Here is a 23,885-nt window from a genome sequence, read left to right on the forward strand (position 1 = left end):
TTCACTTTCACTTTCATGCGCTGGAGAAGAAAATGACAACCCACTCCAGTGTTCTTGCCTGGAGAATCCCAGGGACGGGGGAGCCTGGTGGGCTGCCGTCTATGGGGTCGCACAGAGGCGGACACGACTGAAGTGACTTAGCAGCAGCAGCAGGATAGCTATGTTAAGATGAGTTACATTTACCCAAATAGTCTGACCATGTTGGCTCCAACCGTTAGCCTCTTTTCTCTCAACTATTCTTTGCTCAATTGCACAACAAAGGAGTATTTGTAGTTTAAAGATTCTGATACCAACTTGTCTAGCAGGGTTTTTAAACGAGGAACTATTTGCCTATTGTACATGGTTTGGGTGCAAAGAGATGGTATTAGTCACCTTCTGGCTGGGTGCCCATGTGCTTGGACTCGGCAGACTGAGATGACTGGCAGAGAAACAGAGAGGAAGGAGTAACTGGCTCCAAAAAATGTGTGATGTAAAAGCTAAACCTCTGATCCTCTTACATCTACCCTCAAGTGGTTATGTGGCATAGAAGAAATATCAATCTCTTGGTTGACCATGTGCGATCCATAATCCATCTTCTGTTTCTCTGAAATGTGGAGTGGCTGTTGAACAATAATAGCATGTGACCCCTTAGGAATAGCAGAGAAAACAACTGGACTTGATTGAAGTCACAAGCTCTGGATTCCAGACCTGGCTCTCTTTCTTTTCTTTTTTTAAAAAATAATTGTTTATTTTTGGCCCTGCTGGGTCTTCGTTGCTGCACGTGGGCTTTTAGTTGTGTTGAGTGGGGGCTACTCCCTAGCTGCGCTGCACAGGCTTCTCATTGCAGTGGCGTCTCTCGTTGTGGAGGCTCTAGGCACACGAGCTTCAATAGTTGCACCACACAGCCTCACTAGTCGAGATGCACCGGCTTAGTTGGCCCACAGCATGTGGGAATCTTCCTAGACCAAGGACTGAACCCGTGTTGTCTTTATTGCAAGTCAGACAATTCACCACTGGACCCCCAAGGAAGCCCTGCCTTTTTTTCACCTATAAATTCTCTGTTCCCTTCGTGCCTCATCTATCAATTCTCCTCATTCCTTTGGGTTTCAGGTTTTCATCTGTGAATTAAAGGTGTCGGTTTAGATAAATTAATAGTCATATAATGTTCTCAAGCATTTTATCTTATATGAGATTCACAACCCTGGGAAGTAGTTGGGGCAAAAGCAATTCCCAAGTAAAGAAGCCGGAGCTCCCAAGCTTGTCTGATTTGTCCTGCGTCTTTTGGTAAGGCACAGAGCAGAGCCTCAGGTACCACCTGACTGCGGGGCAGCTTGCTGCTGCCAGAGCCAGTGACCTGAGCGTCTGTGCGTGGGAGCGAAAAAGAGAGAATGCCCAAGACAGAAGCCACAGTCCTTCATGACCTAATCTTGGACAGGATACAGCGTCCCTCCCACCGTATGCTACTGGTGGTACCAACGAACCTCTGTAGAAAGTGGGAGAGGCTACACAGATGTAAAAGACCAGGAGACAGACCACCGGGGACCACCTTGGAGGCCCAACCATGTGTTCACATGTTAAAAGACCGCACTCAGCTGAGAGCTTGGAGCCTGGAGGCCTGTGAAGTCTCAGCAAAGAAATAGAAGAGATAAAGAAGAACCCAATGGAAATTTTAGAACTGAAAAATAAAATAACTGAAATTAAGACTTGACTGGATGGGCCCAACAGCAGAATGGAGAAGACGGAGGAAAGAACCTGTAGACTTGAAGAGAGAACATTAGGAAGAAGCAATTAGGGACTTCCCTGGTGGTCCAGTGGCTAAGACTCTGAGCTTCCAGTGTCGGAGGCCCAGGTTCAACCCCTGGTCAGGGAACTAGATCTCTCACGCCATATGAAGACCCAGCACAACCAAATAAATATTTAAAAAAGAAAGAAGCAATTAAACATCTCAACCCAACTATCAATTTACAGGAAATACAGAAGACAGAGAAAAGCATTAAGCTGAGCTTCAGATATGCAGTCAGCAAAATCCAGACTGTAAGAAACTGCAGGACAGACAACTTAGCTTCTTCATTTAATAAGTTCCGAATAAAAATTGCACATAGGGAAACCTATAAAAGACATATTGACCAGCTAGACTGTGATACCTTACTTGTATTCTGATGTAAAAAATGTAAAAATAAGATACATTGGATATTTGAGACACTGGAAGCTTGAACGTTGAATTGAGATTTGATATTAAAGAATTATTAACTTTTTAGGTTTCACGTTAAGGTTAATTTAAAATGTCGCTTTTAAGAGATATGTTCTGAGTGATTACAGATGCAATAACGTTTGGAATTTGTTTCAAAGTAATAGTGAAGGACAGGGGAGCCTGGCAGACTACCATCCATGAGGTCGTGAAGAGTCAGACTCTTAGCAACTGAGCAACAACTAATATGGGACGTGGGAAGCGGAAGAGAAAGATATTTTGTGTGTCTGGCAATGTGGTGATGGCTGGTGATGGGGTCATGGTAGGGGTAGTTATTATACTATGTTGTATTTTTTTCCCCATGTGGATATTTGAAGTTCTCCATAATTAAAAGTTAAAAAGAGGGACTTCCTTGGTGGTCCACTGGCTAAGACTCCTCACTCCCAGTGCAGGGAGCCCAGGTTCAATCCCTGGTCAGGGAACTAGATCCCACATGCTGCAACTAAGATAGAACTAGATCCCATGTGCTGCTGCTAGGACCTAGCACCATCAAATGAATTAGCCAGTTGGTTTGGCTAATTAGCCAAATAAATAAATATTAAAAAAAACAAAACAAAACAAAAAAAACAGGCAGTGCAGCCAGATAATTGTTCTTTTTAGAAAAAAAAACAACAGAACACACCAAGTAAGCGCCCTTTCACTCAGTTCGGGTGAATCATAATTGGAAATATATTCCAAATCCCTGATTTGCTTGTCTTTGAGAAATGTGACTGTTTCAAAAACTTGAAGCAGTTTCCTTTTTCAGGGGGAGGGCAGAGAGGTATAACATTTAACAAAAAACCAAAATTAGGGGAACTTGTATTGTTTACAAAGTCCTGGTCAGTACCTACACATTCAGTGAAATAGACACACAAAGGAAAGCAAAACCCCGCTCTGGAAGGTGGCTTAGATACAGATACACCTGGATTAAGAACAGACACAGGATACACAAAATGTTTTTACAGATATCCTCCTTACCCGTAATGCTTAGAGTAACAGTATGATGTTGGTATTATATCTACTTTATAGATGAGGAAGCTGAAACTCAGATTTAAAGGAATCGCCCAGGATCCCATAGCCAGTCAACAGGGAAGTATTTAAACCCACTATGTATGTGCTCAGGTGAGTGCGACTCTTTGCAACCCTTTGGACTGTAACCCATCAGGCTTCTCTGTCGATGGGGTTTTTTAGGCAAGAATACTGGAGTGGTTGGGCTTCCCTCGTAGCTTGGTTGGTAAAGAATCCGCCTGCAATGCAGGAGACCTGGGTTCCATTCCTGGGTTGGGAAGATCCCTTGGAGAAGGAAATGGCTACCCACCCCAGTATTCTTGCCTGGAGAATCCCATGGAAAGGGATTCTGGCAGGCTACAGCCCATGGGGTCCAAGAGTTGGATATGACTTCGCGACTAAACCACCACCACCACCAATGGAGTAGTTGCCGTTTATGCTCCAGGGGATCCTCCTGACCCAGGGATCGAACCCGGGTTCATTGGCAGGCGGGTTCTTTACCTAATGAGGAAACTCTTAAACCCACTGATTTGCTGATACCAAATCTGCTCTAGGTCATATGTGTAATGTGAAGATTGCCAGGGACTTAACGCTCTGGGGTTTATCCTGGCTCTTATATGCCTTGAGTTTTTAGATCTCTTCATTTGAGGGAAGGAAACTCTGATGATTGCTAAACAATTCGTGGCAAGTCTCTAGATATGAGGAAAGAAATGTTGGGGCGGTTCATCGCTTTCCTAAGTCATCCACTGTTGGCACCAACCCCCTCTCACCCCCTTATCCCACCCACGTAGATATGAAGTATTCTGCAAAGGATTGCTTTCATGGGGTGGAAACTCCTTCAGGGAACGATGTGTCAGCCAGACGGTTCCGGTTCCACGAAACATCTCTAATGATACTTAGCCCCACCCTTTTTCCAACGGGAGCTTTCTCCTAAGACCAGCCCACTGGTAACATTCCCCTTGGATTAGCGTAACATTCCCCTTGGATTCTCCCTGGTTTAATTTATTCAAGTCTCTTAATTTTCATCCGTGAGTTGAGAATCTAACCAGAATCTATATGTTCAACTGCAGTAAGGACAGTCTGTCTTCTATGCAGTGAGTACTTGCCTGAGCAAAAATCAAACTGTATTCTCACTTGATTCCAAGGACTCTCACTCACGAAAGAGAAGTATGACAGCCTTGTCCTGCACTCAGTTAAGACATCACAGATTTTGCTCTCTGAGCAAATTGCAACATCTATGTTGATTATACCTCTAAGTGACAACCTGAGATGAAAATTCACAGCAGAAATAGATGGGGCTTGTCAAGAAAGCTGCTCAAGCCTTTTAAGAAGCAAAGGTTGGGGGCTGCCTTCTGAAAGGTAAAGTTATCAACCATACCTCCCAAGTATATTTAAATGAATGAGGCTCCTGAATTAATCGCTGACAATTTTTGAGCCTCTTTAGAAACTTGCGGCTTAAGATAACGAGGTGAAAACACTCAGCAAGCAAGTCACCCTCCACGTGCATCCAGGTGAAGTGACTGACATGTTCCTTTGTCCACAGACACCCACAGCATACTGGTGTTCTCGAGAAAGGGGAGCGTTTAGTTTGGCTCTTCTGTCTCATTTATACATGGTTTGAATGATTTGCTTATGTGATGGGTCTCTAGTACTAGACAAAATGAAGGACCATACCTAAGCGATCTTTTAAAATTGCTTGCCAAAAAACCTGATTCAACACCGGGCAAAGGACTTGAATAGACATTTTTCCAAAGAAGCAATGTGAATAGTCAACAAGCACAGAAAAAGATGCTAAATGTCGTGAGTCACCAGGGAAATACAAATCGAAACCACAATGAGATACCACTTCACACCCACCAGGATGACAGTAACCCAGAAAATAACAAGTGATGGCCAGGATGCAGTGAAACTGAAACCCTCATGCACTGTTGGTGGGAATGGAAGATGGTGCAGCTGTTACAGAAAATGGTTTGGTGGTTCCTTAACAATTAAAAATAGAATAGAATATGATTCAGCACTTCCGGGTATCTACCCCAAAGATTTAAAACAAGGATGTTTAAGTGATATTTGTACACCCATATTCATAGTGGCATTATTCATGGTATCTAAAAGGTGGAGACAACCCAAGTGTCCATGGACAGATGAATAAGCAAAGTGTGGTCCATCCATACCGTGGAATATGATTCAGCCTTAAAAAGGAAGGAAATTCTGACACATTCTACAATGAAGATGAGTCTTTTTTGTGTGTTTTTATTTTCTTAAATTGGTGTATAGTTGATTTACAGTGTTTTGTTAGTTTCAGATTACAGCACCACATCTTTTTTATCCATTCATCTGTGAATAGACGTTTAGGTTTCTTCCATGTCTTGGCTGCTGTAAATGGTGCTGCTGCGAAACATTGGGGTACATGTATCTTTTCTTTCTTTTTATTTTTAGAAAGTGTTAATTTTTTTGGTTTCACTGCACGCGGGATCTTAGTTCCTGCCCAAGGATTGAACCCACGCCCCTTGCATTTGAAGCACAGAGTCTGAACCACTGGACAGCCAAAGAAACCACCCCCACCCCCATGTATCTTTTTGAATTATGGTTTTCTCCAGATTGATGCCCAGGAGTTGGAATGCAGGATCATATGGTAGCTCTATTTTTAGTTTTTTTACAGAACGTCCATATTGTTCTCCGTCTTGAGGACATTAAGTGAAATTGGCTAAATACAAAAAGACAAATATTGTGTGATTCCACTTACATGAGGTAACTAGAACAGTCAAATTCGCGGAGACAGAAAGTAGAGAAGGGTGGCTGCCAGGGATGGGGGAAAGGGAGGAAATGAGGGTGTTGTTGTTTAAAGGATACAGTTTCAGTCTTACAAGATGAAAAGAGCTCCAGAGACAGAGCATGATGATGTAACACAACATTGTGGCTTTATACTTAAAAGGGGTGAAGATGGTACATGTTATATTATGTGTATTTTGCCTCAACAAAAAGATTGGAAAGAAGAAAGCCAACAGAAAACTTATATCCAAATAACATAAAGGATGCAAGTAAATCAGTAAGAAAGAAAAAAATCCCAAAGAAAAATGGACACCCTTCAGGCCCTTCATGCCCCCCAAACCTTGAATACACACATCATTTAGGGAATTCCTAACAGCCAAAGCAATACCTATTATTATTCAGGAAGTGCTTCCCAGGTGGCTTAGTGGTAAAGAATCCGCAGGAGACGCAGATTCGATCCCTGGATTGGGAAGATCCCCGAGAGGAGAAAATGGCAACCCACTCCAGTATTCTTGCCTGGAGAATCCCATGGAGAGAGGAGCCTGGTGGGCTACAGTCCATGGGGTCGCAAAGAGCCGAACTGAGCACTCATGCACTGCACCACAATTTAGTGTAATAGTCATATTAGTCAAAATGCAATTTAACACATAATGTTCATATTATCCCCCAATTAGAACAATCTAAATGTCCATAAATGGATAAATTGAAATATAGTCATACAATAGAATACTGTACAGACAATAAAGATACAGGAACTGCAGCCATAACACAAAAATATAGATGAATCTCAAAAACATGATAATAAAAAAAAAAAAGATGCCAAAAATTGGATGGTTCCATTTTTAGAAAGGTCAAAAAGAGGCAAAAGAAAGCTGGGTTCATCCTTAATGGATAAAACTGTGAATAAACGCAGGAAATGCTTTACCCCAAGAGGAAATGATTACCCCAAGAGTCAGGAGAGCGGTTACCTGGGGAGGGGCCCTGGGAGGGGTTGGGATCAGGAAGGTGAATTCGGATGTCTTCCTGGGCCTGGCAGGGTTCTATTTCTTCACCTAGTGATGATGACATAGGAGTTTCACCTTTCCATAAGCGTGTCATCTTTCACAATAAAAATGTTTCTAACAGAAAAAAAAAAAAAAAATTGTTGCACACCAGCACAAGAACCTGGTACACTGAGGTTCTTAATAAATGTTTGCTTAAATTATTATATAGAGCGGGCATACTCAGTCACACATTTGTGTCCGGCTCTTTGGGACCCCGTGGGCTGTAGCCCGACAGGCTCCTCTGTCCATGGGATTCTCCAGGTAAGAATACTGGAGTGGGTTGCCATGCCCTCCTCCAGGGGATCTTCCCAAACCAGGGATTGAACCCAGGTCTTCCACATTGCCGGTGAATTCTTTACCATCTGGGCCACCGACTGTGTTTTTAGAATATAGTTCAAGGGATAGGAGAAATCAAAGTCTTAGCAGCTATTCTGTGGGCCCAGCCTCATTCATCCAGGGAGGTCCTGTGCAGGTAGAGGGGTGATGTAGGCTTGAGGGTCAGAGGGATGGACCAAGCTTCGGTTTTCGGCGTATTTTAGTGCTGCAGCAGGCACCAGAAAGGGGTGAACCTGGATCTGAAAGAGTGATCCTTGAAAATCTTTATCAAGTTCACCAAGCAGAAATAGAAGCTAGTAATTATGTAGCATCCCTCCCGCACACAAGCCAGAACCCCAAATTAACTTAATTTGTTTATATTAGTGCCTTTAAATAACGAGGCGCCACTCCCACCCCCCTTTCTCGTCACTAGGGGGGTCCCTGTCACATTCATCTGCACTTGTTTCTATTTTTGCCCGATCACGGTAAGATTAGAGCCCCACCCCATCTCTCGCTGAGTTTGATTTCAGCACAGTGCAGAAGACTTACAGCGATGATCTGGTGACCGGTCCAGGGTGTCTGTAGGACTGGGGAATTGGGTCACTTCCTTGCCATCAGAAACTGTGGTTAATATTCTCCGCAGACGGGCACTTGCTCCAGCTCTTCTTTGATAATTAGCGCAAGGGTGTGTGATTCATGAATTTTCCAGTTTGTTTTAAGTCACAGACTTCCTTTCTTCCTGTTAAGCTGTCTCCATCTTCCTATGAATCAGTGTGTGCTTGGGCAGTAAAAAAACGAAACTCTAAATTATTGGTATCTGTTTAAATCAAATGATAGGGAATGTTAATTCGAGGCTCTCCTGCCCCCATTGTGTTTCTGAGACAGGTATTAGCTTTTAATAGGGGCTGTTCAGTTCTCATCGTCTTAGGGAGAAAGCACCTACTGTGTGTGGTTTAGGCAGGAGTCAGCACCCCAGTTCCTCTATGCAGGTAAAAGGGGCTTTATTTGTCCTTCTCACTGTCCCCAGACAGTGAAAACAGGGGGCTTTTCAATGCAACAAATTGGCAACTCCTAGAACTTATAATCTTAAAAAAATTTTTTTTATTGGAGTACGGTTTATTTACAGTGTTGTGTTAGTTTCAGGCATACAGCAAAATGAATCAGTTAAACATATACATATATTCACTCTTTTTTAGATTATTTTTCCCACATAGGCCATTACAGACAACCGAGGAGAGCTCCCTGTGCTATACGGGGGGTCCTTTTTAGTTATCTATTTTATATGTAGTAGTGTATGTATGTCAATCCCATCTCACAGTGTATCCCTCCTCCTCTTTCCCCTTGCTAAACATAAGTTTGCTTTCTACATCTGTGACTCTATTATAGAGTTTATAATCCTGACATATAAGGACAGACGGGGTTAATTCCTAGCGGAGCAGGGGTGGCATCCTGGCCACAGTTTCTGATCGAAGAATCTGCTCCTTGACTGATCAGATGTGTTGATCACAATCCATGGTTTATCTTAAAATCTAGCAAGGATTTTATAACCCCTTGAAGTTTTTCTAACAGATCTCATTTTTTGCTTAGGTTACCTAGCGTTGATTTGGACATTCTGGCCAACATAACTTTGCTGTGGATTTTTGCACTTCCTTGCTGTCTTCCTTTAGTTGAGACATTAGAAAAGCAACTGAATGCCTTTCACAGGGGTTCTCAAACCCGAGCTTGCATCAGAATCACCTGGACGGCTTGTTCAAAACCAGACTGTTGCGCTCGCCTCTGTAGTAGGCCAGGGCATGCCGGAGAATTTGCCTTTCTTATTTTTTTTTTTTATCCTAAAAAATGTTTTTGTAAAAATTTATTTTTAATTGGAGGATAGTTGCTTAACAATATTGTGCTAGCTTCTGCCACACAGCAACGTGAATCATTCACAGGTATACGTATGTCCTCTCCTCTTGAAACTCCCTCCCACTTCCCACTCCATCCCACCCCTCTGGGTTGTCAGGGAGCACCTAGTTTGAAATCCTTAGGTCACACAGCCAAGAATTTGCATTTCTAACAGTCCCCAGGTGTCTCTGCTGCGCTGGTGACCACACTTTTGAGAACCATTGTCTTAGAACATAGAAGCACTTCTCCGAGCTTGCTGTAAGACTAGCAAAAATATTTAGCCAACAGGCAAGTGATTTGGGGTCTTACTTGAGATTTCCTTTGGTTTGTTGATTTCCTTGGTTATTGCCTATATGTTGTAGATGAGATATAACAAATTTAGAGAATTTCTAATCTTATTTTTCTGGGCCAAAGAAATCATGTAATCTGTAAAGAGGAATAGACTAGAACTGTAGACATCTTTTGTTTACTACTAATAAAATCATTGTGTCTGAATTTTTTTTCTTTCTTTTTTACTTTTTAAATTATGAAAGTAGGATAACACATTTACAGGAAACTTGGAAAATACAGAACAAAGTTACATATGGTTCCACTATATATACAATTATTTAAGTAGATAAATTAAGATTTTTAGTTGGAGTTTCAATATCAGACTCTCATAAATTAATAGAATGACTGGAAAAGTAGAAGGATATAGTAGACCTGAAAAGCACTATGAACCATTTCAACATAATTAAGATTTACACAATTTTTACACAACACACACACAGAGTGAAGTCGCTCAGTTGTGTCTGACTCTTTGTGACCTCATGGACTGTAGCCCACCAGGCTCCTCCATCCATGGAATTTTCCAGGCAAGAGTACTGGAGTGGGTTGCCATTTCCTTCTCTAAGGGATCTTCCTGACCCAGGGATTGAACCCAAGTCTCCTGCATTGTAGGCAGATGCTTTACTGTCTGCCACCAGGGAAGCCCTTTTACACAACAGCAGGATACAAATTCTATTCAAGTTTCCATAGACTATAAACCAGGATACATTGGAACATATCCAGGGACATAAAACAAAGTGCAAAAATGTTATGGTCTAAAGATATTAAAATCATACTGAGCCTGTTTTCTTATCACTGTGGAATTATGATAGATAACAATATCAAAAGATATTTTAAAATAGCCCACATATTTTCAAGTGCAATGTAACATTTACTAAGACAGATCTTTGACTTAGCCATTGAAAACCTCAATAAAGTTAAAGGACTGAAAAAACACAGAGGGTGATTGCAGAGAATAAAGCATTTAAATGAAAAATTAATAACAAAGATACTTTAAAATCAAGCCTATGTTCTTCACAGTGTCTTACTTTTATTTGGATAATCAATTTAATTGCTTAGAACACTGCTAATTTAAGTGGGAGCTACTCTCTAAGCAAAATTACATTTTTAAATGAATAACAGCAGTTCAATTATTTTCTCATTTTCACTCATGACCTTACTTGTTTCTGAACACAAACTGTGGGGTTCAGCTATGATCCTTAAAGACTTTAGAGTTATTTTTCTGGGATTTCCCCTAATTACTTGGCTGCATCTATTTGAAGAAATAATCTATATCTCAAATAATTCCACAGCCATAAAACATAGCGACCACACACCTATCAGGATGGCTGAAAGGAAAAATAGCAATATGAAATGCTGGCAAGAATGCTGAGGAGCTTTGCTTGTAGGTAAGTGAAGCGTTATAACCACTCTGGAAAAGTTTGGCAGTTTCTTATGAAACGAAACATGTCCTTTCCTTATGACTCGGCAGTTATACTCTAGGGTAGCTTATCCCAGAGAAATGAGAAATTCTGTTGACATCAATACCTGTACACAAATGCTCATAGTAGTTTATTTGAAATAACCAAAAATTGGAGTTAGTCCAGGTGTCCTTCAAAGGGTGACTGGTTAGACAAACTGTGATATATCCATCCTGTGGAACACTACTTAGTAGTATAACAGAAAGAACTATTGATACTTGTAACCACTTGGATGACTCTCCAGGGAATGATGCTGCATGAAAAAAAAAAAGTCTATCCCCAAGGATTACATTCTATATGATTCCATTTATGTAACATTTAAAATGGAGGTCAGATTAGTGGTTGCCAGGTGTTTAGAGTGGGACAAAAGGTGTGGGTATAAAAGGGCAACATGAGGGAATCCATGTGGCATTGGAAGTGTTCAGTGTTTTGACCATGGTGATGGATACTTGAACCTACCAAATGTTAAAATTGTATAGAACTTAGCGCGCGCGCACACACACACACACCAGTATAAGTAAAACTGGGAAAATATGAACGTGATTGGACTGTATCAAAGTCAACACCCTGGTTGTGATATTATACTACAGTTTTGCAAAAGGTTACCATTAGGGGAAACTTGCAAAGTATCTAGAAGCTCTCTGTATTATTTTTTACAACTTCATGTTTAAAAACATTATCTCAATAAAAATTTCAATAAGAAAAAACAAGTAAAAAACCTTACCAATGATAATAACATACTAAGATTTGCATCAAGTTTAGGTTGTAATTTAGAGAAAGATCCTAAAGCCTTCTGGGCATAAAAGAATAGACGAATGTGCTAATTAATCACAATTTTTAAAAAATTTTTATGTATTTATTGGTTGTGCTGGGTCTTTGTTGCTGTGAGCAGACTTCCTCTTGTTGGGGGGGGGGTGGGCGCTACTCTCTAGTTGCCATGTGCCTCTCATTGTAGTGGCTTCTCTTATTGCAGAGCACAGGCTCTAGGGCATACAGGCTTCAATAGTTGTGGCACATGGGATTAGTTGCCCTGCGGCATGAGGAATCTTCCTGGACCAGGGATTGAACCAGTGTTTCCTGCATTGGCAGGTAGAATCTCAACCACTGGACCACCAGGGAAGTCTCACAATTATTTTTTAAAACTTGATGTTTAGGTGAAAAGTAAAAGAATCCTAGATCCTAGATCTACAAAAGACTGTAAAGGTTAGTTTGATGTAGCCACTGGTCTCAGAGGCACCAGTTCAGGTCTAGACGTGTCTTCTCAAAAGGCATGTTTTAGAGCTGTCAACTCCCACCAAGGATTCCCTGCATGATATTCCAAACAGATTTCCCTAAGGCCATAGAACTTGCTGGTTTCAAAGCAAAGACAAGCACATGCATTTTACACTTACTAATTTTGTTGTTGTTGTTTAGCCACTAAGTCGTGTCTGACTCTTTGCGATCACATGGAATGTGACTTGCCAGGCTTTTCTGTCCATTGGATTTCCCAGGCAAGGATACTGGAACGGGCTGACGTTTCCTCCTCCAGGGGATCTTTCCAACCCAAGCATCAAACCTGCATCTCCTGCATGAGGGCAGGCAGATTCTTTACCACGGAGCCACCGGGGAAGTCCTCTTGAACACATACATATGGGATATTCCCAATGCTGTCCGTTTGATCGTTGCCTTTAGATTAGGAGTTATGGGACCTTACAGGAACCATAAATGGTTTCAGGTGTTCATGAATCCACGGAAATGGGATGCAAAATTCGGTGTGTACTTGCACAGATCAATTTTTCTGGTGAAAGTCTCCATTGTTGCTCTCAGATTCTCAAAGAGTTTGGGACTCAAAAAAGAAGAACTACTGTAGTCAGATCCAAAGAGATTTTTTTTCTTCCACTGGAAAACCTTTCAAATGCCCAATAACACTGAGTCAGGGAAGATAACGTCTGGGGGCAATAAAATCAGTTGCCAAATCCTGCACAGAAAGCTGGATCAAGACTGCTTTCTGTAAAGTCATTGCAAAGAGGATACTCAAAGAAACTCACTGAACTTTGTCTCTGTCTCAGCAGAATTGTTTGGCATTTCCTGTCTATTTGTCAAGATGGCTTTAGGAGAGAGTAGACATCCCTTCCTATCCGTGGTGAACTGGTCCAGGACCTGCTGAAGATACCAAAATTTTTGGATGCTCAAGTCCCTTATACTATATAAGATGGCATAGTATTTGCAGATAACCTAAGCTATCTTCCTGTTGGGTCAGTTTTTTGCCCTCTGTTCTTGTCTTGTAGCAAAGAATTGAAAGGACAGACCAGGACAGCTCAAACAGGCAGGATTTATTAAGCAAGTGGCATGCAGTACACGCTTGAGATGTTAGAGCAGATCAACCCCGGTAGGAGTGACCTCAACCCGTTTCGGCTTCGCTTTTTATACTTTTTGGAGGTTATACTTTGGAGGTTCCTGGGGCTCAGTTTGCTATTCCCCCATGTAAAATGGGGTTTGCATGGAAGACCAATCAGGAAAGAGAATGCAGATAGGGTGTATGCTCAAGGCCCATCAGGGAAAGGGGTGTGTTAGGCATATTTTCCCCAACAGGTTCTCACCCCCAGCTGCGGTTTTCCTTTTCTCAGTCTCCTTCCTTTCCTTTGTCTGGTCTCTGCATACTTCTTACCACTTCCTCTGACTGCCATCTTGGAACCTGTTTCCCTATTCTAACTACCTAACATTCCTATCGGAGAAGGCAATGGCACCCCACTCCAGTACTCTTGCCTGGAAAATCCCATGGACGGAGGAGCCTGGTAGGCTACAGTCCATGGGGTCGCGAAGAGGCGGACATGACTGAGCGACTTCACTTTCACTTTTATGCATTGGAGAAGGAAATGGCAACTCACTCCAGTGTTCTTGCCTGGAGAATCCCAGGGACGGCGGAGCCTGGTGGGCTGCTGTCTATGGGGTCGCACAGAGTTGGACACAACTGAAGTGACTTAGCAGCATCAGCAACATTCCTATAGACTTGAAATCATCTCTAGATGTAGATACTATGTAAATAGCTGCTGGTATAGAGGGCAAATTCAAGTTCTGCTTTTGGGAAATTTCTGGAATTTTATGAGTATTTTTGATCAGAGATTGGGTATCAGGGTACTTTTTTTTTTTTAAGGTTTAATTTGGAGCTGAGAAGCACATTGAACACATTGAGGATATTTGTATAGTGAGATGTTTGGTTTTTTGTTTTTTTTTTGCCACTCAGCATGTAGGATCTTAGTTCCCCAACCAAGGATCAAACCCATGTCCCCTGCATTGGAAACATGAAGTCTTAACCACTGGACCACAGGGGAAGTCCTTCAAGGTACATCTTAAGTTTGATATAAGGCTGGCCTACAGCCTCAGCACAAAATTGTGGGTGATGATTTTTAAGTGGGCAAACATCTTTCTATCATCTTCATCAACTTTTAATCGAGTTGGTGTAAGGAGAGAAGATTCAGAAGCTATGTGACTGCACCGCCGCTGAACCCTGCACTAGAAAATGCATTCACTTTGCACAAGCTGTTCCCTCTGTCTACGGTGCCCTTCCCCACTTCTTGGCCCCAAAGACTTCCATTCGCCTCTAAATCCCTAGATCAAGATCTTCTGTGACTCTTCTGAGCTCTCTCCCATCTCTCTCCTCCGAGGCAGAGTGGTCCTGTAATCTATGTTCTAGCCTCTGACACTGTGTGTTGTCTGTTTCAGCCATTCAGCAGAGCCTTGCAAGTGCTGTAGCTCTGACTTATTTATGTTTCTTGTCTCTAGTCACGTGTTACTTGCTAATGAGTAAATAAAATGCAATTCAGTAACCTCCAGAAGTAGGCTTCTGACTCAGGAGTTGAGGAAACAATTAAGAAAAGGCCCGGACATCCAGGAAAGTAAGAAAACAATGAGGTTAAGAAATGAAAGGTTTTTAGGTCAGAAACAGCTGGCGTAAGAACAGGGTCTAACACTCAGGTAAGCAGAGAAAGGAAGACATTTAGTGTAGTTTACAGAGAAGAGGCTCCTCGAATATGGGAACCGAGTGAAGGGAGAAATACTGACTGGACTGAAAGTAGAATGGGGATACCTTGAGGCACTGCAGACTCTAAATGGATTTATTTAGATCCAGGGACTCAGTGACAATCGTCTCAAAGAGAAACAGAGCTGGATACTGGATCCACTGCTCTGTTGCTTCAACATAGCTTGTGTTCTTGGATATTTCACTAGACTCACTCAAAGTCTGAGCTGCAAGGGGCCATAGAAATGATCTAGGTCTGTCCTTTTAAGTCACCGATGGAGGCTGGGAGAGGCAGCCTTGAATCCAGCTCGGGAGTCTTGAGCTCAGCAAGGGCAGGTGGGCATGTCAAGGGGCTCTAGGAAGAGGGCTCTGTTCTGAAGACTGTGACCCCAAGGAAGGTCCCCGGCTGCAGGGGATGGCTGCAAGGGTTTCCTTAAGACACAGACCAAAGAAGGCATCCAGAGAATCAGGTAGTTGGTCAAAAATAAGTCTGATAAACAAACCCAGCTTTCCCTATCAACGTATTTCCTCTTTGTAACAGGTCAACAGAGGAGTTTGCTGAAGAAAGCATAATAAGCTTTACACCCTGAAACTCTGGGAGAAGTGTTAGCAGAAGGCAGGGAAACGCGGGCCTTAAAGCTACCTTTTTGTTTGGCTCAAGTGTCTGTTTACTGGATGGTGACAACATCTCCCTCTTTATCCGCCTCTCGCATCTTATTTACCTTGCCCATATATGGCACTTCCTGCGATTCTGGCAACTTTGTTACGGGTCAAGAGAGAGCACTAGTTGCCCAGAACACACCTAGGGGACTTTGTCTCTTTGAGAAGTCCCTCCCTTGAATTGCCCTTTTTAAGAGACTCTACTAAAAGTAAATAAACTGGAATTGCACGCCTATTCGTGCAAAGCGCTTGGTGTAATCACAGACCTCGGTTTGCTGTAAGCCCCCCTTCAACAGCTCTCACGAGCTCGGAGCCTTGAGTGAGAGGCCTGGAAAATCGGTGCCGTTCTCTGAACCTCAACGTCCGCATCTGCAAACCGGTTCCGTGGGAGAGTGGCGGCGAACGAGAACGACCCCACGCGGGCCTCGCCGTCCTTCCCGCCCCGGGGCGTGCCCGGCGCTCGCTCCCGGCCGCCGAGGCTCCGCACGTCGTGCCGGGTCCCCAGGGCCTCCGGAGAGCTCGGTGGCAGCCTGCGATTCCCCTCTTCCGTCCCGGTGCGGGACACCCCAACCACCGGCTTTGGAACCCCGCGCGCCCGGGGGCTGGGCCGGCGACGCCGCCGCGCTCCGGGCCCCGCCCCGCCATCCCCGCGGGCGCGCGCACGCACACACGCAGGCGCGGGGCCGCACGGCGCGGGCGCGCGCAGGGCCGGGCCGGCACGGCGGCGGGCGCGCGCGCGGCTCCGGGAGGCGGCGGCGGCGGAAGCGGCGAGGGCGGCGGGCGTCCGGCTCTGAGGTGGTGGTGCGCGGCGGCGGCTCCGGACTGGGCTCGGCTGGGAGCGAGCGAGGGTCGGGGGCGCCGGGTGGAGCGCCGATCCCCCGGCTCGACCATCTGCCGGCCGCCCGGACGCCTGGGCCGCGGAGTTTGTGTCCCGGCTCGGACCCCGGCGCCCAGCCCGGAGCCGTAACCTTGAGGCGGCGGCGGCGGCGGGGCCGGGCCGGGCCGGGCCGGGGGGCGGCGGCGGCGCTGGATCCGCGGCTGCCCGATCGTTGGCGGGAGATGTCGAACCCCGGGACGCGGAGGAACGGCTCCAGCATCAAGATCCGTCTGACAGGTACGGCCGGCAGGAGGCCCCCGCCGGCGCCCGCTCGCAGCCCGCACGGCCCCTCCGGCAGCCCCGGAATTTCCCGCAGGGCGCCCCGGGGAGGTGGCCCTCCCCCTCGCCGGCCGCCGTCCCGGGACCGGCTCGCCCCCCTAGGCGGGCGCCCCTCGCAGCTCCCTCCCGGCCCCGCCCCCGCCTCCGGCCCCGCCCCCTCGCTTCTCGCCCCCACTCGCCCCCCGGCTTCCCTGCTTCCCCCCTTGACCTGCCCCCTCGCGTCTCCCCTCCTGGCCTCCCTCGGTCTCATCCCTCCATCCTTCTCTCTCCCCTCCCCGGCCCCCCACTCGGGCCTTTCGCTCCCCCCTCCCGGCCCCGCCCCCTCGCGTCTCCCCTCCTGGACCCCCTCCGCCCCCCCCCAGTCCATCCTCCATGCGCCCCTCTCCTCCTTGCCCCTCCGTTTCTCTCCCCCCTCCATCCTCCTCGCCCCCTTGCTCACGTTACCCTCCTGGACCCCTTCCGTCTCCGCCTCATCCTCCCCACTCCCCTCTCCCCCTCACTTCTCCCCTCCTGGACCCCTTCCGTCCCCCCCATCCTCCTCGCTCCCCTCGCCCCCTTGCCCCTTGCTACTCCCCTCCTGGCCCTGCCCCCGCCCCTCACCCGCTTCGTCCCCCTCCGTCCCCCTCGATTTCTTCCCTCCCCCCTCACCTGCCCCCCCTCTTTTTCCCCTCTTGGTCCCGCCCCTCTCTTCTCGCCAGGTTTTCCCATCCTCTGGCGTTTCCCTGTCTCCCCCCGCCCCCACCTGCCCCCTGGCTTCTCCCTCTTGGTAACACCCCCCACCTGTTTCTCCCCCTTCCCGCATCCGTACTCTTCCTCTCTCCACCCCCCGCCCCCCACTTGCCCCCTTGCTGCTCCCCTCCGCGCCCCGCCCCTTTTGAGCCCCGCCCCCTCACTGGTTTCCCCCCCCCCCCCAATCCCGCCCCCCGTTTTCTACCTTGTCCCGCCCTCGCTTATCTCCCAGCCCCGCCCACTTGCCTCTGTCTGGCGGCCTCCACCCTTTCCTTCAGCCTTTAATTCCTCAATCCAGTCTCGTAGCTTCTGCCGGTCCCGGTCCCCTCACTTCCCCTCTGGTCCAGACCTCTTCAGTCTGGGCCGCTTCCTCTCTCTCAGGCCAGGCCACTATCTACTCTGGACGCTGCTGCTTCAGTTCTTTGCGTTACCTTCATCCCTGTCCCACCCACGTCATCCCCCCCCCCCGCCCCCCGCAACACACACATTCACGCACACACACACGCACACGCACGCACGCGCGCACACGCACACTCTGGAAGCTTTGGGAGCTGCATTAGCGCAGGCTTCTTGATTCACTCTCATTGAGTCTTCAATGAAATGCCCGTGTCTCCTAGGTGGCTCTGTAGTGCCACCTTCAAGGGTGAGCGCGAAGCTCTGTTCTCGGCCTGCAACGTGGTGGTTCTGGTGTGCGTAGCTGCCAGTCGTGTCTGCCGGCGGTGCGGCGGCTGGCGGGCTCCAGAGATCCTGGACCAGTGTGCACCCCCTTCTGTCTTTTCCTCGCTCTCCCCACTACTACTGCCCCGTCTCCTGGTTTAAATTCACACCTGAGGCTGGATTGTAGTGTTGCAAATACGGTTCTGTTGGGGGACTTTCCAAACGCAATTATTTCCAGCTCTGGGAAGGAAATATAAAGTTCGGGCTAATCCCTGTTAGGGGTTTTCCCCTGGATTTTTCTGTTCAGTGACTGGTCTGATGATGACTTCAAAGTCAGTCTGGTCAGATTCTTTAAAAAAGAGAATGAGCATTTGGGATGGCCCTCAATTATTGGTGAAATCCCTGAAAACAACAGAGAGTGATTTTTTTTTTTTAATTAAAAATTCCTCCGAGAGTTCTTAGTTGTTGTATGATCCATTTTTTTTTTTTTATTTTATAAGATAAAAGTATATTTTAAGATCCATTTTTTGTTTCAAGGAAAGGGAGATGGTTTTTTTGTAGAACGATATCAGATCAGGTTATGATTAGATAACACAATCAGATCACAATGATTTGGACCCAAATCCAGACCCTGGTTTTGTCAGTAACAGGTATGTCCCAGGGATCTTTGTTTCTGGAGAGATACAATTCTTTATTCCAGGGCTGGTAGGAAACTCTCACTATGTAGATGCAGTATATACATTGTTATTTTTATGGTTACATAAAAGCCACGTTTTTTGCTTTGTAATACTTGTAAAACTTTAATGACTGACACCTTTCATTTGGTTCTCATTTGCAGTGTAATCTATAATTGACATGAGATTGGTTTCAGGTTTCTTGTTAAGAGCAGAAGTAACTGATTTTGTGAGTTGGATAAAAGTGTGATTAATGTTTTAGAAGGACTAGGTTTTAATTACAACATTTGTGTCAGGTGTATATTATTAATCAAGGTTAGCAGGTCTGGACCTGAGCCTTTTCCGCCTGGAGTGGGAGTTTGTTCTTCCGAAATTATTTTCAGTCTCAGGAATCTATTGTTTTTATTTCGTTTGGGGCGGTGCGCCGGCTTCTCATCGCCCTGGCTTCTCTTCTAGCCCAGGGGGAGGGGTTCTAGGGCACTTGGGCTTCAGTAGTTGCCGCGGGTGGGCTCAGTAGATGCTGTCCCCGCCGTCTAGCACAGGCTCAATAGTTTACCGCTGAGCCACCAGGGAAGCCAGTTTTCAGGAATTGAGATGTCATAGATGCAGAAATGCTTCAAAGAGTTTTTGGATGGTTCTTGTTATTGAAGAATCAAGTTATGAACGTTCTTTCCAAAACGCTTTTTCCCTTTCGCCCTGCTGATGTTATTCTTGATCTGAGGGACCTGTGGTCTTCCTTGCTGAGAGGTTGAGAATTTAGTGTTGATTGCAGACGCACATGATGCCAGTTGTCTGATGAACGTTAATTTACCTGGAAACTACGTAAATTATGTGGAAACTACGCAATTTACGTAGGAATGAGCTACCTTGTTGGCAGTGGGAGGGTAGGTTTCTGGCCCCATCTTTGAGCTTGTCAGAGGGAGGTTAAAATCTCTTCTGGAAACTTGGGAAGCCATCTTTCAAGAGGTGTGTACTTTTGTGACTTGTTTAAAAATTTGTTTCCCTGTGTGATATTTGAAAAAAGTGATTTTTTCTTTTAGAATGAGGGTTATTCTAACCAGTCAGGGAATAACACAGAGGGCACAGTAAAATGAAAAGCACGAAGAACTGGATTATAAAAGAGCATTTAGAACTTCGGGGTCCACAGTTATTTTTGGTGGTTGAGTAGAACATTGGGTTTAGAATTAGAAGACTTGATTCTGGTAAGATCTACCATTAACTATGATATGGAACAAATCATTTAACCTTTCTGGGTTCTCCATTTCCTAATATATAAAATAAGATTTCAGTTCCGTTATAGTTTTCTTTTTCTTCTTGAGGATATATCACTCTGACTGCCTACTTGTTCCAAATTACTGTTTGCTTATACTTTTGTTAAATCTCAGTCCTCGTATTTAGAGTTTATGTTAAAACACAGCACCTCTGTTTGATTTATGCCAAGCATTACTTTTGTGTAATGGTTACATTTATGATTTCCGCCCCTCCTTTCTCTGGAACCCTTTTTGTTTTTGAAAACTATTGGGTCGCATGTTGGCCTTCTTTGGAAAGCAGGCCTAAATTAGTAGTAGAACGTGTAAGTCTTTATATTGAAAAGAATATGATTTTAATGAGTGTGTTTGTGATATCTTAAGAGGAATATCATTCTTAAGTGGTTTCAGTAGGCTTGGAGCATAATATGTACAAAATCGAGTGATCTTGGTTGAAGAGCATTATTTTGTAGACATTTTATTAATTTATTTTTTTTGTAGACATTTTAGAGTCCTCTGACAAATACTTTGGAAACACTTTTTATCTTAAATTCAGCAGAATTTGCAAGAACTTTGTTCTTACGTGGTACACAAATGAATCCCAGATACGTTATTTAGGCCACTTTGGTAAAAGAATGGACATTTTGAGCTCTCAGGGTTCCACAGTGCTCTTCAAACAAATTCAGTTTTATTCTACTGTTAGCTGGTGAGTTAAAGTGTGGTGTGTGTGCTCAGTTGTGTCTGATTTTTTGTGATCCCATGGTCTGTAGGCCGCCAAGCTCCTCTGTCCATGAAATTTTCCAGGCAAGAATACTGGAGTGGGTTGCCATTTCCTACTCCTGGGAATCTTCCCCACCCAGGGATTGAATCCGAGTCTCCTGTGTCTCCTGCATTGGCAGGCTGAGTCTTTACCTGGAAAGCCTAGTTAGTTAAAAAAAAAAAAAAAACAAATGCCCAAACTTTTTTTTTGGTGCTTTTATGCCTTGAAACACTCTCAAATGTCCTCGTGTTTTTATATCTTTTGGAGCGTGACTGTGTGCCGGGAAGGGAGAAAAATTCTAATTCCAAGTAGAGAAGGGGAAAGAGACCTTCCTTGATAGCCTATGGTTGTAGAAGCTGTTTTTAGAGTTGTAGCATGTGTAATGTAAGGCTGACTTTTTTGGTATCTGGATGATCCAGCTTGGAGAAAAGCAGTTGTAGTTATTAGCTGTTAATAACCTTAATTGATCAACCACAGGTGACCTGAGTGATTCGAAATAGTTGTTTTTCTTAAAGATGAAGAAATCTGAAGACGTTGCCTGTGTCAGTTTGTAACAGCAAAGAACCTGAATTATGTAAGGCAGGCAGAACTCTTGTTTTAATTAGCTGAAACTGTGATGAGGGACTAAGTCATCAGTATTTACCCTCCACCTGAGTTTACCTAACAGTGTTTCGGGTTCATGAAGGTACAGTCAAAACACTTTTTTGAATTGAATTATCTAAGGATGAGTGGTGGGCTTAGATTAAATGCTTATTCGAAACTTAAACTGCAGTTACACTTTAAAAGCAATCGCTTTCTGCCAAATACATGTTCTCGTATTGACTTTATTTTTGATTTGGTTACATCCATGCTGTGTTAAGAAAAATCTTTTCCCTCAAATTCATTAAAAAAGCAAAACTTTGACCGACCTAAGTGACTTGAGAAATGAACCTGTCCATATGCCCTATTTCTCTCTGTATTTTGATTACAGTTGTGATTTATCAAACTACAATTTTTTACTTCAAGCCTATTTCTTTGTCAGTTCAGAACTCCTATTTTTGCAACCATGAAAGTCGTGTCTGAACTTCAGTTTTTCTTTCTCTTCTCCAAATTTTCCTTTTCTATGTTCGGTCACATTGGCTGTTTCTAATGTGGAACATTGGGTGAGGGGGAGGTCCTGGTGACTGAGTCATTTGTGAAGAAGTATTTCCTAATGAATTAAAAAAAGAAACAAAGACTGACCCTTAATATTTCAACATCAGCTCACTGATTCAGTTCACTAGCCTGGCTGTTTTGTAACATGCTTGTGGGCACTGGTTAAAAGTTAAAATAGCTGAATCGTGCATTTTCTTGAGTGCTAAGAGCAAAAAGGAAGTTCAAAAAACCTTCTGAGATGGATGAAATAATTGAATGTTCATACCATTCTCTGATTTTCTGGGTGAGAAACCCTAACTTTTAGGATTCTCAAACCGATGTTTTTGTTACTTCAGAACCATGTCAGTGGTTAAATGTCTTTAAACAAAGAGCATGTAAAAAATATGTGGGTTTGTTGTGGTTTTTTTTTTTTTTTTTTTGGTCACTGAACAACCTAAATGACTAGTTGGCTTGTTTTGTCAATGAATTTTATTGAGAGAAAGCCCCTCACTTAAATTGTCTTGTTGTCAGCTGCATCTAGCTGCCCACTCTCCCTGAGGCCATTCTAGTTAGGAGCTGCTGAGCTCTCTCTCTTGAAGCGAAAAAAAAAAAAGCTCATAGCCTTGTGGATCAGGCATGTCTTCTTTTTAAAACGTTAGAATTCCTGTTGTGTCTATAGATGAAATTGAATCCATTTAGATACTTAAACTGAGGGAAATGTTGTTTCTGTATTTCTAGATTAAAGGGGAAAAAATTCTCTTATTGTTTTAAAACAGGGCTTAAATAATGTACAATCAGTGCGTCTGGTGATGGCCCCACTCTGTAATTCCAGCTGTGTTCACCTCCATTGCAGCTGAAAGGAATTCTAATTGGCTGAGGAATGTTGGCAGCGTCATGTATCACAGAACACGGACCTGTTATGCTGGCTGCCGGGTGATGCATTTCAGATGTTTTAGGCTCCTGAGTCCAACTTGAAGGTTGCTTGCAGGGAGTCTGGAAGGGAATGTTGTGAAGCGGGCCTTGCAGACAGCAAGCAGCCTGCTTTGCTTTCTTCTTCTTGTTGTTGGGCATCCGCTAAATTCTCTAAAGGCCTTGGTGCTTCCTTGTGGCTTAACTACCGGAGTGGCGATCAGAAGGTCCGACTTTGCTTTCTAACACACAGAAGTGCTGCAGTGAAGAAGGAGGGTGGTGGAATTATCATCCATTTGTGACTCAGTTTTCTAGTCGGTAATGGAGGTACCTGCCTTTTTCTATCAGGCGAGGACTTGATATGGATTCAATATTTGGACGAGTAGTTGTGAATTATTCCTAGAGGAGCACAGTGTAAATACAAAGTCATCGATTCCTGTTATTATGCTTAAATAATCATGTAAGTGCTCAAGCTAATGACTGAAGAAAATTATGGAATCTACAGATAAATATGGAAAAATTACACTTAAGAATGAATTGCTGAATTCTCCATGCATTCAGAAAATTCCTTAGAGAAATAGTATCATAAGCCAAGTGGTATCACAGCGTCATTTTAAATTGTGAAACCTTGGAAGCATTCCTGTCAAAATCAGGACCAACGCAGGGGTGCACTGTCACAGTTCTGTCAGCTAGAGAAAGGCATCAGAAAGCAAAATCCCTCTTTGCAGGCAGTTATGATTTATCTTTTAAAGTCCAAAAGAATCAGCTGAAAAACAGTTACAAGCAAAACTTTAGTAGTTGGATAGAAAATTTTTCCATGGAAAATAAAATGGATAAAAATCGACAGGCTAGGAAAAACACTTGGTAATCTGTATGTTATGAAAGTCTAGCTTGCTTAATATATAAAGAGCTTTCAAAATCAATTAGAAAAAGGCCAATAACCTATTTGGCAAAGGATGTGGACAATTCAC

At 44.3% G+C, this 23,885-nt stretch overlaps 1 protein-coding gene across 2 annotated transcripts in view; it reads left to right on the plus strand.

Annotated features, from left to right (window-relative positions):
- The first annotated feature begins 16,666 nt into the window (after positions 1–16,666).
- The window catches only part of SMURF1 (SMAD specific E3 ubiquitin protein ligase 1), an 89,662-nt gene continuing 82,443 nt past the window's right edge, over positions 16,667–23,885 (plus strand). For both annotated transcript variants that reach the window (XM_061153676.1, XM_061153677.1), the window contains exon 1: positions 16,667–16,783. In XM_061153676.1, coding sequence (XP_061009659.1) covers positions 16,729–16,783 — 55 coding nt within the window. In that variant the 5' untranslated portion in view covers positions 16,667–16,728. The remainder of the gene's footprint in view (positions 16,784–23,885) is intronic.

Source organism: Dama dama, chromosome 10 (genome assembly GCF_033118175.1).
Source record: "Dama dama isolate Ldn47 chromosome 10, ASM3311817v1, whole genome shotgun sequence".
Taxonomy (NCBI): domain Eukaryota; kingdom Metazoa; phylum Chordata; class Mammalia; order Artiodactyla; family Cervidae; genus Dama; species Dama dama.